The sequence below is a fragment of the Malaclemys terrapin genome, chromosome 10, assembly GCF_027887155.1.
Source record: "Malaclemys terrapin pileata isolate rMalTer1 chromosome 10, rMalTer1.hap1, whole genome shotgun sequence".
Taxonomy (NCBI): Eukaryota; Metazoa; Chordata; order Testudines; family Emydidae; genus Malaclemys; species Malaclemys terrapin.
Genome location: NC_071514.1, coordinates 48266163 through 48280145, shown reverse-complemented (window position 1 = coordinate 48280145; position 13983 = coordinate 48266163). Strand labels below are relative to the sequence as shown.

General features: G+C 49.7%; 1 protein-coding gene across 1 annotated transcript in view; it reads left to right on the top strand.

The window, feature by feature from the left end:
* EME2 (essential meiotic structure-specific endonuclease subunit 2) overlaps window positions 1-12319 on the top strand; it is a 32995-nt gene extending 20676 nt beyond the window's left edge. The window contains 10 exon segments of the mRNA XM_054042303.1: window positions 313-349; window positions 352-436; window positions 1165-1167; window positions 3278-3340; window positions 3342-3378; window positions 9421-9536; window positions 10161-10341; window positions 10343-10363; window positions 11795-11825; window positions 12180-12319. Coding sequence (XP_053898278.1) covers window positions 313-349; window positions 352-436; window positions 1165-1167; window positions 3278-3340; window positions 3342-3378; window positions 9421-9536; window positions 10161-10341; window positions 10343-10363; window positions 11795-11825; window positions 12180-12319 — 714 coding nt within the window.
* Window positions 12320-13983: the final 1664 nt, after the last annotated feature.

The window sequence follows — 13983 nt, the reverse complement described above, 5'->3', positions numbered from 1 at the left end:
TTTACTGGCAGATGCAATAGAAAATGAAAGATTAAGCTGGAGCAGGCAGTGCCCAAGAAGAGATCAGTGATGGAAGCATAAACAAAAAGGTGACCAGGAGGCAGGAGCTTGGGACTATGACAGGCGTAGGATAAAGGACATAGTAGCCTTGCATTCCAGCAGCCAAACAGAGATCAGAGTTGACACCCTTCCCCAACTCCCATCTATTCCCAGTAACTATGCTGACCTTACAGTGCTCCCACTACACCATCAATCTCTGGGTGTGGAGGAGGAAGAAAGATGGAAATTTGTGATTGTTTTGTTTTGTTTCAGAGTTTAAGAGAAGCCCCATCAGGGAGCAGGCCTGATCTGAGCCTTTGGACCGTCTGAAAGGCCCCTTCCTAAAATCCTACAGCCTGGCTGTCAATGGACTTGGCACCTACAGGTGGTATGATCTGTGTGTTAGGAGCATGACTGGAAAGCTAACATAGTGAGTGTGGATAAGGCTGTCTGTAGAAGGAGACCTTTAGGGCTAAATTTCAAATCTCAGTGCCTAAGTTGTGTCTGCAAAACATGCTGTGCCAGCAGCTCACTGTGCCACACAGCAGGCATGGCATGTGTGTGAGAAGGGTGCTTGTGTGAAGAAATTCATGTTCTCAATGTACACCTGGTGTGGGGCAACAGTGTATTGAGTGTTGCAGCAGAAGGGTTCCATTTTGCAACTGCACTGTAAACAGCAAGGTTTGAAAATGTCACCTGGAAAGTTAAAATGGGACATTTTTAACCACATTGATTCACCACTCCCCAAAGCCAAGGGTCATGATGGAATGGCAGAGCTGTCTGATGAATCTGGCTGGAGCTGCTCTGGACACCACCACAGGCTGTGGTGTCCTCCCAACTCACAGATTCTGAGTTTCGTAAGCAGGAGCTTAGGGCAGCTCGCAACCAGGGCATAGACCTTCACTGGATTGAGCCCTTCTCACCATCTTGTGAGGCTGCTGGTCTGTGGCTTTCCTGGGGGAGCTTCCTAGTCACATACAGATACCTGTGACTCCCTCTTCCATATTCACGCAGACACGCCACGAAGGGCGTGTCCCTATTGGTGGCCATTTTAGGTCAGTTGAAGCCTTGTCTGTAATGGAGGCAGATCAAATCCTTACACATGGGGTGTCTCTCTTTGCCGAGGCAGTGTAGCGGGTGGACACCCGCTCCTGCCTGGAAGGGCTTGAAAGCAGCCCTGGAGAGGGCTGCAGCTCTAAAAGCTGGGCTGATTGGGGAAGTGTCCACAGCTGGGCCACACCCCAGTCAGGCCACAGCTGGCCTGTATAAAAAGGCTGGGAGCCAGGAGCTCAGCAGTCTCTCTCTAGCAGTAGAGAGAGAAGGGCCTGGCTGCCTGGAAGCTGAGAGGGTACCTAAAGTAGAGCAGGGCTTGGGAAAGGCTAGAGGAGCTGGGGAGCTCCGGCCTGGAAACCCCTGAGGCTGCAGGCCTTGTTAAAGGCCAGTAAAAGGTACTATGGAGCAGGGCTGGGGAAAGGCCAAGGGAGCCGGGGAGCTCCAGCCTAGGAAAGCCCCAGGCTGTAGGCCTGGTAAGGCCTATTAAGTATGGGGTTGCAGGGGGCAGCCCATGGGTAGGCAGAGGCAGCAGGTCTGAACCCCTTTGCCTGTGATGAGTGGCTTATACTGCAGTCTGCCCCAGTGAATGGGGACTAGATGGAGACTGGCAGTAGCCAAGACTGAGGTGAAGTGGGACTAGTGGGTGGGGGTTCCCCTGGGAGGGGGAGACCCAGAGTTGTGAGGGCAGCACCGCAGACAACAGGGCACTGGGTCCGGGAGGGACACGGGGGCCAAGCACTAGTGGGACACCGGCCTGCAGAAGGCACTCCAGAGGCTGGAAGAGCTAATTCCCAAGACGACCAGCAGGAGGCGCCACAGCAGTGAGTCCCGCATCGCTACAGGCAGCTACAGTGGCTGGGTTTGTGCCTCCACCATTCCAGGTACCCTCTGAGGAGGGCTCCCAAGCAACAGTATCCCTTGGCTTCTCTTCACTTGTGGGCACCCAGGGCAGCACCCAGGGTTACATTTTATCCACTTGCTGCTGCTTGTCCACTCCACCTAGAGAGGGAGACAGAGTGGACCCCAGTCTCCATCCCACTGGCCACTCAGGCCCAGTGCTGGTACCCATAGTGGTCCTATATCCCAAATGGTGGCTACTCAGCCCATCCCTATGTGAGACCAAAGGGAGAGCTGGAGGCCCAGCACTGCACAACCTAGGATGTACAGCAGGGGTGGGAAAACTACTGCCCGGGGGCCACATCCGGCCCATCAGACATTTTAATCCAACCATCGAGCTCCCGCTGGGAAGTGGGATCTGGGGCTTGTCCTGCTCTGTGCATGCCGTGGATCCTCGCAGCTCCCGGAAGCAGCAGCATGTCTCCGCACTGGCTCCTATGTGTAGGGGCAGCCAGGGGGCTCCGCACCCCAAGCGCCACCCCTGCAGCTCCCATTGGCTGGAAACCACAGCCAGTGGGAGCTGCAGGGGTTGTGCCTGCAGACAGGACAGCGCGCAAAGCCGCCTGGCCGTGCTACGCATAGGAGCTGGAGGGGGGATGTGCCGCTGCTTCCGGGAGCTGTTTGAGGTAAGTGCCACCCAGAGCCTGCACCCCTGGCCCCCTCCCATGCCCCAGCCCTGATCCCCCTCCTGCCCTTAGAGCACCTCCCAGCTCGGAGTACCCTCCTGCATCCCAAACCCCTCATCCCCAACCCTACTCCAGAGCTCACATCCCCAGGCGATGCCCTCACCATCATCCCTGAACCCCAACCTGCTGCCACAGGCCAGAGCCCCCGCCCGCACCCTGAACTCCTCATTTCTGGCCCCACCTCAGAGCCCGCACCCCCAGGCAGAGCCCTTACCCTCTCCTACAACCCAACCCCAATTTCATGAGCATTCATGGCCCACCATACAATTTCCACACCCAGATGTGGCCCTCTGGCCAAAACGTTTGCCCACCCCAATGTACAGCCTAGCAGAGGAACACAATCACCTGGAGATCTTTCTTGTCTTCAGTGTGTGTGTGTGTGTGTGTGTGTGTGGAGGGGGGGCCTGAATCAAACTAAAAAGCCGCCTCTCTCTCTAGCTTATGGCAGGAGAAAGAGCTGGCAGATGTGGGAGGGTAAAGCAGGACTCTGACCCTGCCAGCAGTCCAGCTAGTCAGTACATAATCAAGAGGTGACTCCGGGAGAGGGAGGGCCAGGGGAGAATGTGAGTGATGTGTGTCACTTCTACTTAGTATAACCATAGTCAGGACAAGCAGTGGTCACTGAGACCTGGAGAGCAGAGCAGACAGGAGGATCCCAGATTCCAGCCCAGAGCTGTCTACGACGCAGCAGGAGATAGAGAAGGTGAAACTAACTACAGGCCTTGACTCTAATGTTGCTTGAGGGCAAGGGAGCTGCAGCTATGGGGAGAGGAGGCTCCTGTGGATGGGCACTCAGGCACATTTCATGCTTGGGGAGGTGACAGCTCACCTGAAACAGACATTCTCCTCCCCCTTAGAAAGCCCTTAGGTGTTATTGGCAAAGGGGTTAGGGAGGAACAGGGACACTCAGGAGATTGGTAGTGAGGATTTGGAGCTTCTGAGCCCTAGGACGCTGGCTCAGATATAGCCCAGGTTGGTGGAGCGCACCCCGCTTCCCCCAAATGGTGTGCAGTGGCCTGTGTGAAAGGAATTGTTGGGCTCAGCCCAATGCCTAGTGGCCAGGTGTGGCAGAGTGCTGTTAGTGAGGCCTTAATCAGCCCCTGCCATCCCAGCCCCAATCAGGAGGATTGGACTGGGGCTAGGTAGATAGCCTGATGTTTGCCTGGTAACTCTTGGTAGCAGGAGCTATAAGGCTGGGAGGAAGTGAGAGCAAAGGGAGGGCAGAGACCAGGAGGGGAAGGTCAGGTTCAGATTCAGAGGGAGGTGGGAGTCTCCTACTCTGTTCCTGGCCAGCCCTGTGGTAGGTCAAGCTGTTGTAAAAAGCCTGGAAACTGGTGGTGGGGACTTGATCACAAATAAAGAGCACGGGTGTTGCATCAGCCTGAAGTTTCCCTGAGTCTCTGAAAAGAGGGGGAGAAGCGCTGAACCAGAGGGGCATGGCATGTGCCCCGTTACACGTGGGGGCTCGTCTGGGATCCAAGGCCACTGCCAATGCCTGGCTACACAAGGATGGAGGGAACTGTGCAGTGGCTAGCTAAACAGCAAGAGGAGCTGCAGAAAAACCTGCAGGCCTTCCAGCAGTCCCACCAGGCAGAGTTGTAGACCCTACTTGCCTTGCAGGCCGAACACCAGAACAACTTCATCTGGGAGCAGGCCAGTGTACAGCAGCAGCTCCTGCACCAGTGGGTGAGTCCCCCTGGAGGTGATGGCAGCCGCGCACTAGGGTTGGGGCTCTATAAGATGGGCTCCGCCAATGACCCCGATGCCTTCCTGTGTATGTTTGAGCGGGTGGCTGCAGGCTCTGGATGGGACAAGGCAACCTGTGGGCCCTAAGACTGATCCCCTATCTGGCCGGTGAGGCACAGGCTGCCTATATGGCCTTAAGTGACAAATAGGCCAAAGATTACGATGCGGTGAAGGCGGCTGTCCTAGACCGGATGGGACTGTCCGTGGATAAGTACAGACAGACGTTTCAGGCGGCCTGATGGACAGTGGGTTTGCAGCTCCGAGCTTTTGCCCAGAAGCTCACAGACTGGGCCGGACAAAAAGTATTGAGTACATTAGCTTTTTCCACATCCTCTGTCACTAGGTTGCCTCCCTCATTCAGTAAGGGGACCATACTTTCCTTGACTTTCTTCTTGTTGCTAACATACCTGAAGAAGCCCTTCTCGTTACTCTTAACATCTCTTGCTAGCTGCAACTCCAAGTGTGATTTGGCCTTCCTGATTTCAGTCCTACATGCCTGAGCAATATTTTTATACTCCTTCCTGGTCATTTGTCCAATCTTCCACTTCTTGTAAGCTTCTTTTTTGTGTTTAAGATCAGCAAGGATTTCACTGTTAAGTCACTGTTACACTGTTAAACTTGGAGGAGAGGAAGGTGACCAGGAACAGTCAACATGGATTCATCAAGGGCAAGTCATTGCCTGACCAACCTGATAGCCTTCTATGAGATAACTGACTCTCTGGATATGGGGAAAAGTGGTGGATGTGATATATCTTGACTTTAGCAAAGCTTTTGATACAGTCTCCCACAGTATTCTTGCCGGCAAGTTAATGTAGTATGGGCTGGATAAATGGACTGTAAGGTGGATAGAAAGCTGGCTAGATCGTCGGGCTCAACGGGTAGTGATCAATGGTTCCACGTCTAGTTGGCAGCCAGTATCAAGCGTAGTGCCCCAAGAGTCGGTCCTGGGGCAGGTTTTGTTCAATATCTTCATTAATGATCTGGAGGATGGGATTAATTAATTGCACCCTTAGCAAGTTTGCAGATGACACTAAACTGGAAGGAGTGGTAGATACACTGGAGGGTAGGGATAGGATACAGAGGGACCAATACAAATTAGAGGATTGGGCCAAAACAAACCTGATGAGGTTCAACAAGGACAAGTGCAGAGTCCTGCACTGAGGATGGAAGAATCCCATCCACTGCTGCAGACTAGGGACTGAGTGGCTAAGCAGCAGTTCTGCAGAAAAGGACCAGGGGATTACAGTGGATGAGAAGCTGGATATGAGTCAACAGTGTGCCCTTGTTGCCAAGGAGGCTAGCGGCATTTTGTGCTGTATAAGTAGGAGCATCGCCTGCAGATCGAGGGATGTGATTATTCCCCTCTATTCAGCATTGGTGAGGCCTGATCTGGAGTACTGTGTCCAGTTTTGGTCCCCTCACTACAGAAGGGATGTGGACAAATTGGAGAGAGTTCAGCGGAGGGCAACAAAAATGATTAGGGGGCTGGTGCACATGATTTACGAGGAGAGGCTGAGGGAACTGGTGTTATTCAGTCTGCAGAAGAGAAGAATGAGGGGGGATTCAACTTTGAGGGGATGCTTTCAACTACCTGAAAGGGGGTTCCAAAGAGGATGGAGCTAGGCTGTTCTCAGTGGTACCAGATGACAGAACAAGGAGTAATAGTCTCAGGTTGCAGTGGGAGAGGTTTAGGTTGGATATTAGGGGGGGTAATTTCACTTGGAGGGTGGTGGATATAAACTGTTCAGGAAGGACTGGCAGGGCAGAAAAGGTGGGGGAGTTGCATTGTATGTAAGAGAGGAGTATGACTGCTCAGAGTTCTGGTATGAAACTGCAGAAAAACCTGAGAGTCTCTGGATTAAGTTTAGAAGTGTGAGCAACAAGGGTGATGTCTTGGTGGGAGTCTGCTATAAACCACCAGACCAGGGGATGAGGTGGACGAGGCTTTCTTCCGGCAACTAGCAGAAGTTACTAGATCGCAGGCCCTGGTTTTCATGGGAGACTTTAATCATCCTGATATCTGCTGGGAGATCAATACAGCGGTGCACAGGCAATCCAGGAAGTTTTTGGAAAGTGTAGGGGACAATTTCCTGGTGCAAGTGCTGGAAGAACCAACTAGGGGCAGAGCTCTTCTAGACCTGCTGCTCACAAACCAGGAAGAATTAGAAGGGGAAGCAAAAGTGGATGGAAACCTGGGAGGCAGTAACCGTGAGATGGTAGAGTTCAGGATCCTGACACAAGGAAGAAAGGAGAGCAGCAGAATATGGACCATGGGCTTCAGAAAAGCAGACTTTGACTCCCTCAGGGAACTGATGGGCAGGATCCCCTGGGAGAATAACATGAGGGGGAAAGGAGTCCAGGAGAGCTGGCTGTATTTTAAAGAATCCTTATTGAGGTTGCAGGAAAAAACATCCTGATGTGTAGAAAGAATAGTAAATATGGCAGGCAACCAGTTTGGCTTAACAGTGAAATCCTTGCTGATCTTAAACGCAAAAAAGAAGCTTACAAGAAGTGGAAGATTGGACAAATGACCAGGGAGGAGTATAAAAATATTGCTCAGGCATGCAGGAGTGAAATTAAGAAGGCCAAATCACACTTGGAGTTGCAGCTAGCAAGAGATGTTAAGAGTAACAAGAAGGGTTTCTTCAGATATGTTAGCAACAAGAAGAAAGTCATGGGAAGTGTGGGACCCTTACTGAATAACGGAGGCAACCTAGTGACAGAGGATGTGGAAAAAGCTAATATACTCAATGCTTTTTTTGCCTCTGTCTTCACGAACAAGGTCAGCTCCCAGACTGCTGCACTGGGCAGCACAATATGGGGAGGAGGTGACCAGCCCTCTGTGGAGAAAGAAGTGGTTCGAGACTATTTAGAAAAACTGGAGGAGCACAAGTCCATGGGGCTGGATGCGCTGCATCCGAGGGTGCTAAAGGAGTTGGCGGATGTGAATGCAGAGCCATTGGCCATTACCTTTGAAAACCCCTGGCGATCGGGGGAGGTCCCGGATGACTGGAAAAAGGCTAATGTGCCCATCCTTAAAAAAGGGAAGAAGCAGGATCTGGGGAACTACAGGCTAGTCAGCCTCACCTCAGTACCTGGAAAAATCATGGAGCAAGTCCTCAAGGAATCAATTCTGAAGCACTTAGAGGAAAGGAAAGTGATCAGGAACAGTCAGCATGGATTCACCAAGGGCAAGTCATGCCTGACTAATCTAATTGCCTTCTATCATGAGATAACTGGCTCTGTGGATGAGGGGGAAGCAGTGGATGTGTTATTCCTTGACTTTAGCAAAGCTTTTGATACAGTCTCCCACAGTATTCTTGCCAACAAGTTAAAAAAGTATGGGCAGGATGAATGGACTATAAGGTGGACAGAAAGCTGGCTAGATCGTCGGGCTCAACGGGTAGTGATCAATGGCTCCATGTCTAGTTGGCAGCCAGTATCAAGCGTAGTGCCCCAAGAGTCGGTCCTGCGGCCGGTTTTGTTCAATATCTTCATTAATGATCTGGAGGATGGCGTGGACTGCACTCTCAGTAAGTTTGCAGATGACACTAAACTGGAAGGAGTGGTAGATACGCTGGAGGGTAGGGATAAGATACAGAGGGACCTAGACAAATTAGAGGGTTGGGCCAAAAGAAACCTGATGAGGTTCAACAAGGACAAGTGCAGAATCCTGCACTTAGGACAGAAGAATCCCATTCACTGTTACAGACTAGGGATGGAATGGCTAGGAAGCAGTTCTGCAGAAAAGGACCTAGGGGTTACAGTGGATGAGAAGCTGGATATGAGGCAACTGTGTGTCCTTGTTGCCAAGAAGGCTAACGGCATTTTGGTCTGTATAAGTAGGGGCATTGCCAGCAGATCGAGGGATGTGATCATTCCACTCTATTCAGCATTGGTGAGGCCTGATCTGGAGTACTGTGTCCAGTTTTGGGCCCCACACTACAAGAAGGATGTGGAAAAATTGGAAAGAGTCCAGCGGAGGGCAACAAAAATGATTAGGGGGCTGGAGGATGACTTAAGAGGAGAGGCTGAGGGAACTGGGATTGTTTAGTCTGCAGAAGAGAAGAATGAGGGGGGATTTGATAGCTGCTTTCAACTACCTGAAAGGGGGTTTCAAAGCGGATGGATCTAGACTGTTCTCAGTGGTGCCAGATGACAGAACAAGGAGTAATAGTCTCAAGTTGCAGTGGGGGAGCTTTAGGTTGGATATTAGGAAAATCTTTTTCACTAGGAGGGTGGTGAAGCACTGGAATGGGTTACCTAGGGAGGTGGTGGAATCTCCTTCCTTAGAGGTTTTAAGGTCAGGCTTGACAAAGCCCTGGCTGCGATGATTTAGTTGGGGATAGGTCCTGCTTTGAGCAGGGGGGTTGACTAGATGACCTCCTGAGGTCTCTTCCAACCCTGATATTCTATGATGTTAAGTGCTTCAAAATGGATTCCTTGAGGACCTGCTCCATGATTTTACCGGGGACTGAAGTGAATCTGTAGGTCTCTGGGTTCTCTTTCTTCTCTTTTTTTTAAATATGGGCACTATATTTGCCTGTTCCCAATTGTCTGGGACCTTCCCCAATCGCCATAAGTTTTCAAAGATAATGGCCAGTGGCTCTGCAATCACATTAGCCAACTCCCTCAGCACCCTTGGATTCGTTAGATCTGGACCCATGGACTTGTGCATGTCCAGCTTTTCTAAATAGTCCTTAACCTGTTCTTTCACTACTAAGGGCTGCTCACCTCCTCCCCATATTGTGTTGCCCAGTGCAGCAGTCTGGGAGCTGACCTTGTCTGTGAAGATGGAGGCAAAAAAAAGCATTGAGTACTTCAGCTCTTTCCACATCATCTGTCACTGTGTTACCTTCCCCATTCAGTAAGGGTTCCCACTTTCCCTGACCACCTTCTTGTTGCTAACATATCTGTAGAAACCCTTCTTGTTACTCTTCACATCCCTTGCTAGCTGCAACTCTTGCATGTTTCACTCATTTTAGTTCTCCTCCTCCAGGGGCTGGTGGTGCTACTGCTCTGGGGTAACACTGAGGTCTGGTTCCTGGACACATGGCATGAGTTGAGCCAGCATGTTTCTGCACTGACCAAGACAATAGCAAAACGCCCATACAAGTGAGTTTGTGTCACCTAGGCAGATGCTCCCAACTCTTAACCCCCAGCTGAATCCCAAGCCCAGAACATCAGCATCACTCTTCTGATTGTGACTCTGACACACTGTGGGAGCGGGGTTGATGCTGCTCCCATGGCAGATCCTTACAGAGAGAGCCTCAAACCCTGAACTCAGTGCCGTGGTATTTCAGGGGGCTCCATGTGGGGGTGCGGACCCAGTTTGTCTCCTGTCACGGTATTCAGAATAGACTGGATGTAGGAATGTTCATTTCATGACTGGCCCTGTATGGTTATTCGGCTCTTTCCCCTGCCCCATTGCCATTCACACTCTCAGTACACTGTGCTCTACCATCTAGGAATAACAGTGTTTGTGGGATAAGAGGTGTAGGCTGGGAAATAAGATCCCGTGAGGAACATTAGGTGACAGTAGAACATGCTGTCTTAGCAGCAGGAGGGAGGTGACCCTTCTGAAGATGGAGAGGGATGTGAGCTAATGGAGGAAAAATGCTGGTCCTGGAGGCATAGAGGTGGACTAGCAAGAAACTCTATTACAAAGGCTGCTGGTAAGATGTGATCCCCCAAACATGCACCACTGCATGTCCTATCCTTGCAGCTGTCTTTCTGCAGGAAACAGCTGGAGACCCAACTATTCTCCTTCTGCACTGATGGGGGCTGGTCCAGTGGCATACGTGTGGAGAAGGACGGGATGGGACTGCAACAGGTGTGGAAGAGACAAATCCAGCAGTTTAACAAAGTTAGCCCTGTTGCGGGCTAGACAAATCCAGCAGCCATAGCAGCAGCATACCCTTTCCCCAAGCCTACTACTTCAGGTCAGCCCTTGAGCCACTCAACAACATAAGAACATATATAAGAATGGCCATACTAGGTCAGATTAAAGGTCCATCTAGCCCAGTATCCTGTCTTCCGACAGTGGCCAATGCCAGGTGCCTCAGAGGGAATGAATAGAACAGGTGATCCATCCCCCGTCGCCCATTCCCAGCTTCTGGCAAACAGAAGCTAGGGATACCATCACTGCCCATTCTTGTGGTATGAAGAGTAAATAACACTTCCTTATTTACTTTCTCCACACCAGTCATGATTTTATAGACCTCGATTATATCCCCCTTAGTTGTCTCTTTTCCAAGCTGAAAAGTCCCGGTATTATTAATCTCTTCTCATATGGAAACTGTTCCATACCCCTAATGCATTTTTAGGCGTACCATGGATTTATATAGAGGCAATATGATATTTTCTGTATTATTATCTATCCCTTCTCTAATGGTTCCCAACATTCTGTTCGCTTTTTTGACTGCCACTGCACACTGAGTGGATGTTTTCAGAGAACTATCCACAATGACTCCAAGATCTACTCCCTTCCTGTAGAAAAGCCCTGTCTGATGGAATGGGACCATCATCAATGGACAAGCTGCCTTTCTATAAAATGTCTGTAGCTGCCTGCAAATAACAGGGTTTCATGGTCACACTAGGGAGACATTTCAGTAATTGCTACTGTAAGATCTATTAGCTTGTCTAGTCCCCCCTGTGGCCCAGCTAGCCCAGGGCTCCCCCGCCTTTTGTCTAGTCCCCCACTTTGGCCTGGCTTGCTCAGGGAATCTTCCTGTGGTACATCCAATGCCTTTGTCTGGGCTGATTTTTAAATGGCTTAATCCCAAGCAAATGAGATAGCAGGAATCAATATAGGCCTGTCAGACAGTTGGGGAGGTGAGGAGGAGGACGGGATGAGGAGGAGGAGAAGATAGCAGTAGAATCAGTGGATGTTTCTCACTGGTAAAATGTATGGTGTGAAATGTTAGGCTTCTGCTTAACACTTATGTGGTTATTTTTGGTGGGAGACAAACACTTTCTACCAGGAAATACGGTTTCCTCAGCAGTTCAGAACTAATCACACACAAGCTTTGTCCCTTTGTCATCCAATGAGGCAGAGCTTACAAATAAAAGCCTCACTAGTCCTTTTGCCAAATGCATACTCCCTCTCCCCTGCTCAGATCATCATGGTTAGCATTCCCTCCATGGAGATGTACCCATTTCCTTGGGAACGGGGAGGATGGAATGCACATCAGTTGTGTGGGGGGTGGGAGTGATTTGTGAGCATAAATTCTTACTTCTGACTTTATCCTCTTAACCCAGCATGGCAGAAGAAGCACTGCGCCTTCAGCCACAGGTGGATCTAAGTCCTGTGCTGGAGATCAAATTTTAGTTGTATGGTGTCTACACCAATTTGTTCTCCTGTTTCCTCTAAGGCCTATCAAGAGTGCAGCACAGAGAAGGACAGACTCATAGACTTTAAGGTCAGAAGGGACCATTATGATCATCTGGTCTGACCCCCTGCATGATGCAGGTCACAAAGCCGTCCCTACCCTTTCCCTTGACTCTGCTGTTGAAGTCCCCAAATCCTGTGGTTTAGAGACTTCAATTGGCAGAGAATCCTCCTGCTAGCGATCCCTGCCCCATGCTGCGGAGGAAGGCGAAAAACCTCCAGGGCCTCTGCCAATCTACCCTGGAGGAAAAATCCTTCCCGACCCCAAATATGGCGATCAGTAAAACCCCGAGCATGTAGGCAAGAATCTCCAGCCTGACCCTTGTTAGCCTTTATACTATTTACCTGCAATGGCACGGTATTCCTTTGACTCCTCCTGCTGCGTGACATTTGGGTAAAAGCAGAGGATAGCAGGAGAGAACGACAGCTTGGGCCAGACTTATCCTACCAAGTCTCTCTCTTATTGACATCCACTAATCAAGACCTTGTTTTGGACTTAAGTGCTTAGTGGATTTTGAAAAATTTATTAGCGCATAAGCTTTCGTGGACTACAGACCATTTGTTAGTCTCTAAGGTGCCACAAGTACTCCTGTTCTTCTTTTAGTGAATTTTGGGAAATGATGGGGTTGGTCTGTCCAGATGTTAAATCTAGCAGTGCCTGAGCTATCATTAGCTTAGCAGTGCTGCTCTGAATCCAGCCTCTTGAGGCAGTGGATTCTGCTTCAGAATGGAGACTTGTACTTCAAGACATTTCTCATTACAGATGCTGGCTTCAGCCCCATGGCTCCAGTTTTGCTATTTAAATAAATACCCATCCATGGGCAGAGCAGAGTAAAAGCTGGTAGTCTTAGAACACAACAGTGCAGCCAGGAGTACAGTGATCTCTCCCTGGGCAGCATGAGATTAGTACTCCTGTGTCAGCCATGCAGCAAGACCTTGGCAGGCTTAGCCTCCCTTGGCTGCTTTATAGACCTGATTCGTAACCTCCCTGCTCCCCACAGGTCCTTGTGGGAGATGGTCTGGTTAGGCTCCTGACTCCCAGCACCACCACCCTGGCTGTTGTCTCCTGAGTGGGGTAGAACCACTTTAAAGGTGGCGGGGGGGAGGAATTAACCAGTGGTCTTGACTACCTGCTGGCCTAGAGGGGAGTAGCTTAGCTGTGAGAGAGCAGACCAGACTAAAATGAGTAAAATCATCTGCACTTGGATAGCTGGGCTCCCCAGCCGTCAATGCCAGGCTAGCTAGAGAAAACTCTTGAACAAAAAGGGAGTGTGTATTATTCCACCCCAGAGATGTTAAGGTCAACTGCTTTAAAAATGGCCTCTCGCTGGGTTCCCAAACTTTGACCACTAGTGTTTGAATTTTGATAGGTACTTAGTACTCCCAGCTCCCCTTGACTCTCGGAACTGTGGGTTTTGAATGCTTCTGAAAATAAGGCCCTAGCTCTTTAAGTTTGGGTTTCTGTGTTGAAATGAGAATCCTCTCTTGCTTCAGTGGGTCTCCAGGTAGCATTGCTCACTTACTTGGAGGAGGGAAACTAGGGACAGCAGATGAATAGAAATCCTTGTTTCCAATGGCTGTTCCATGGGGATACGTTCTTCCAATAAACTAATTTAAGTAAACAAGCTGGCTAGGTCATTGTGTTGCCAAAGAAATTTCTTGTTCAACCATGTTAGGATATAGATATTCAGGCCTGTCTGTAAAGGCCTATATTTTAAGAATTTAGGTGTATTCTTATCACTTAGCTAGTTATAGAGGTATAAAAGAACGAATCAAAATCACTTTCTGTATGTGTAAGAGCCTTCTTTCACTGACAGTCTGAGGCCTGGTTCTTAGGCTAAGGCCTTTGGGTAAGCAGCAGAGGCAGCCATAAACTGGGAAATGCATGGTCACATCCTCACATTCCAAACTAGTCACATGGAAATAAGGTGCTATTGGGCTGTTAGGAATACAATCCTGTTCTGATATTCCTATCACCTCCAGAGAAAGGAAAGAGCCTAGAAGATATAAAAAGAAACTTACGTTGATAGTTTTCTGTCTGGTAAGAACTCACTTATCAATAGACACAGCTGGAAAATGCTTATGTCTGTATAGAGGTAGTTGTAAAATCCTCACTTCTGTATTGTTTTGTATGTTTATTTGCATGGTCTCTGTCTGGTTCTGTAATTGTTT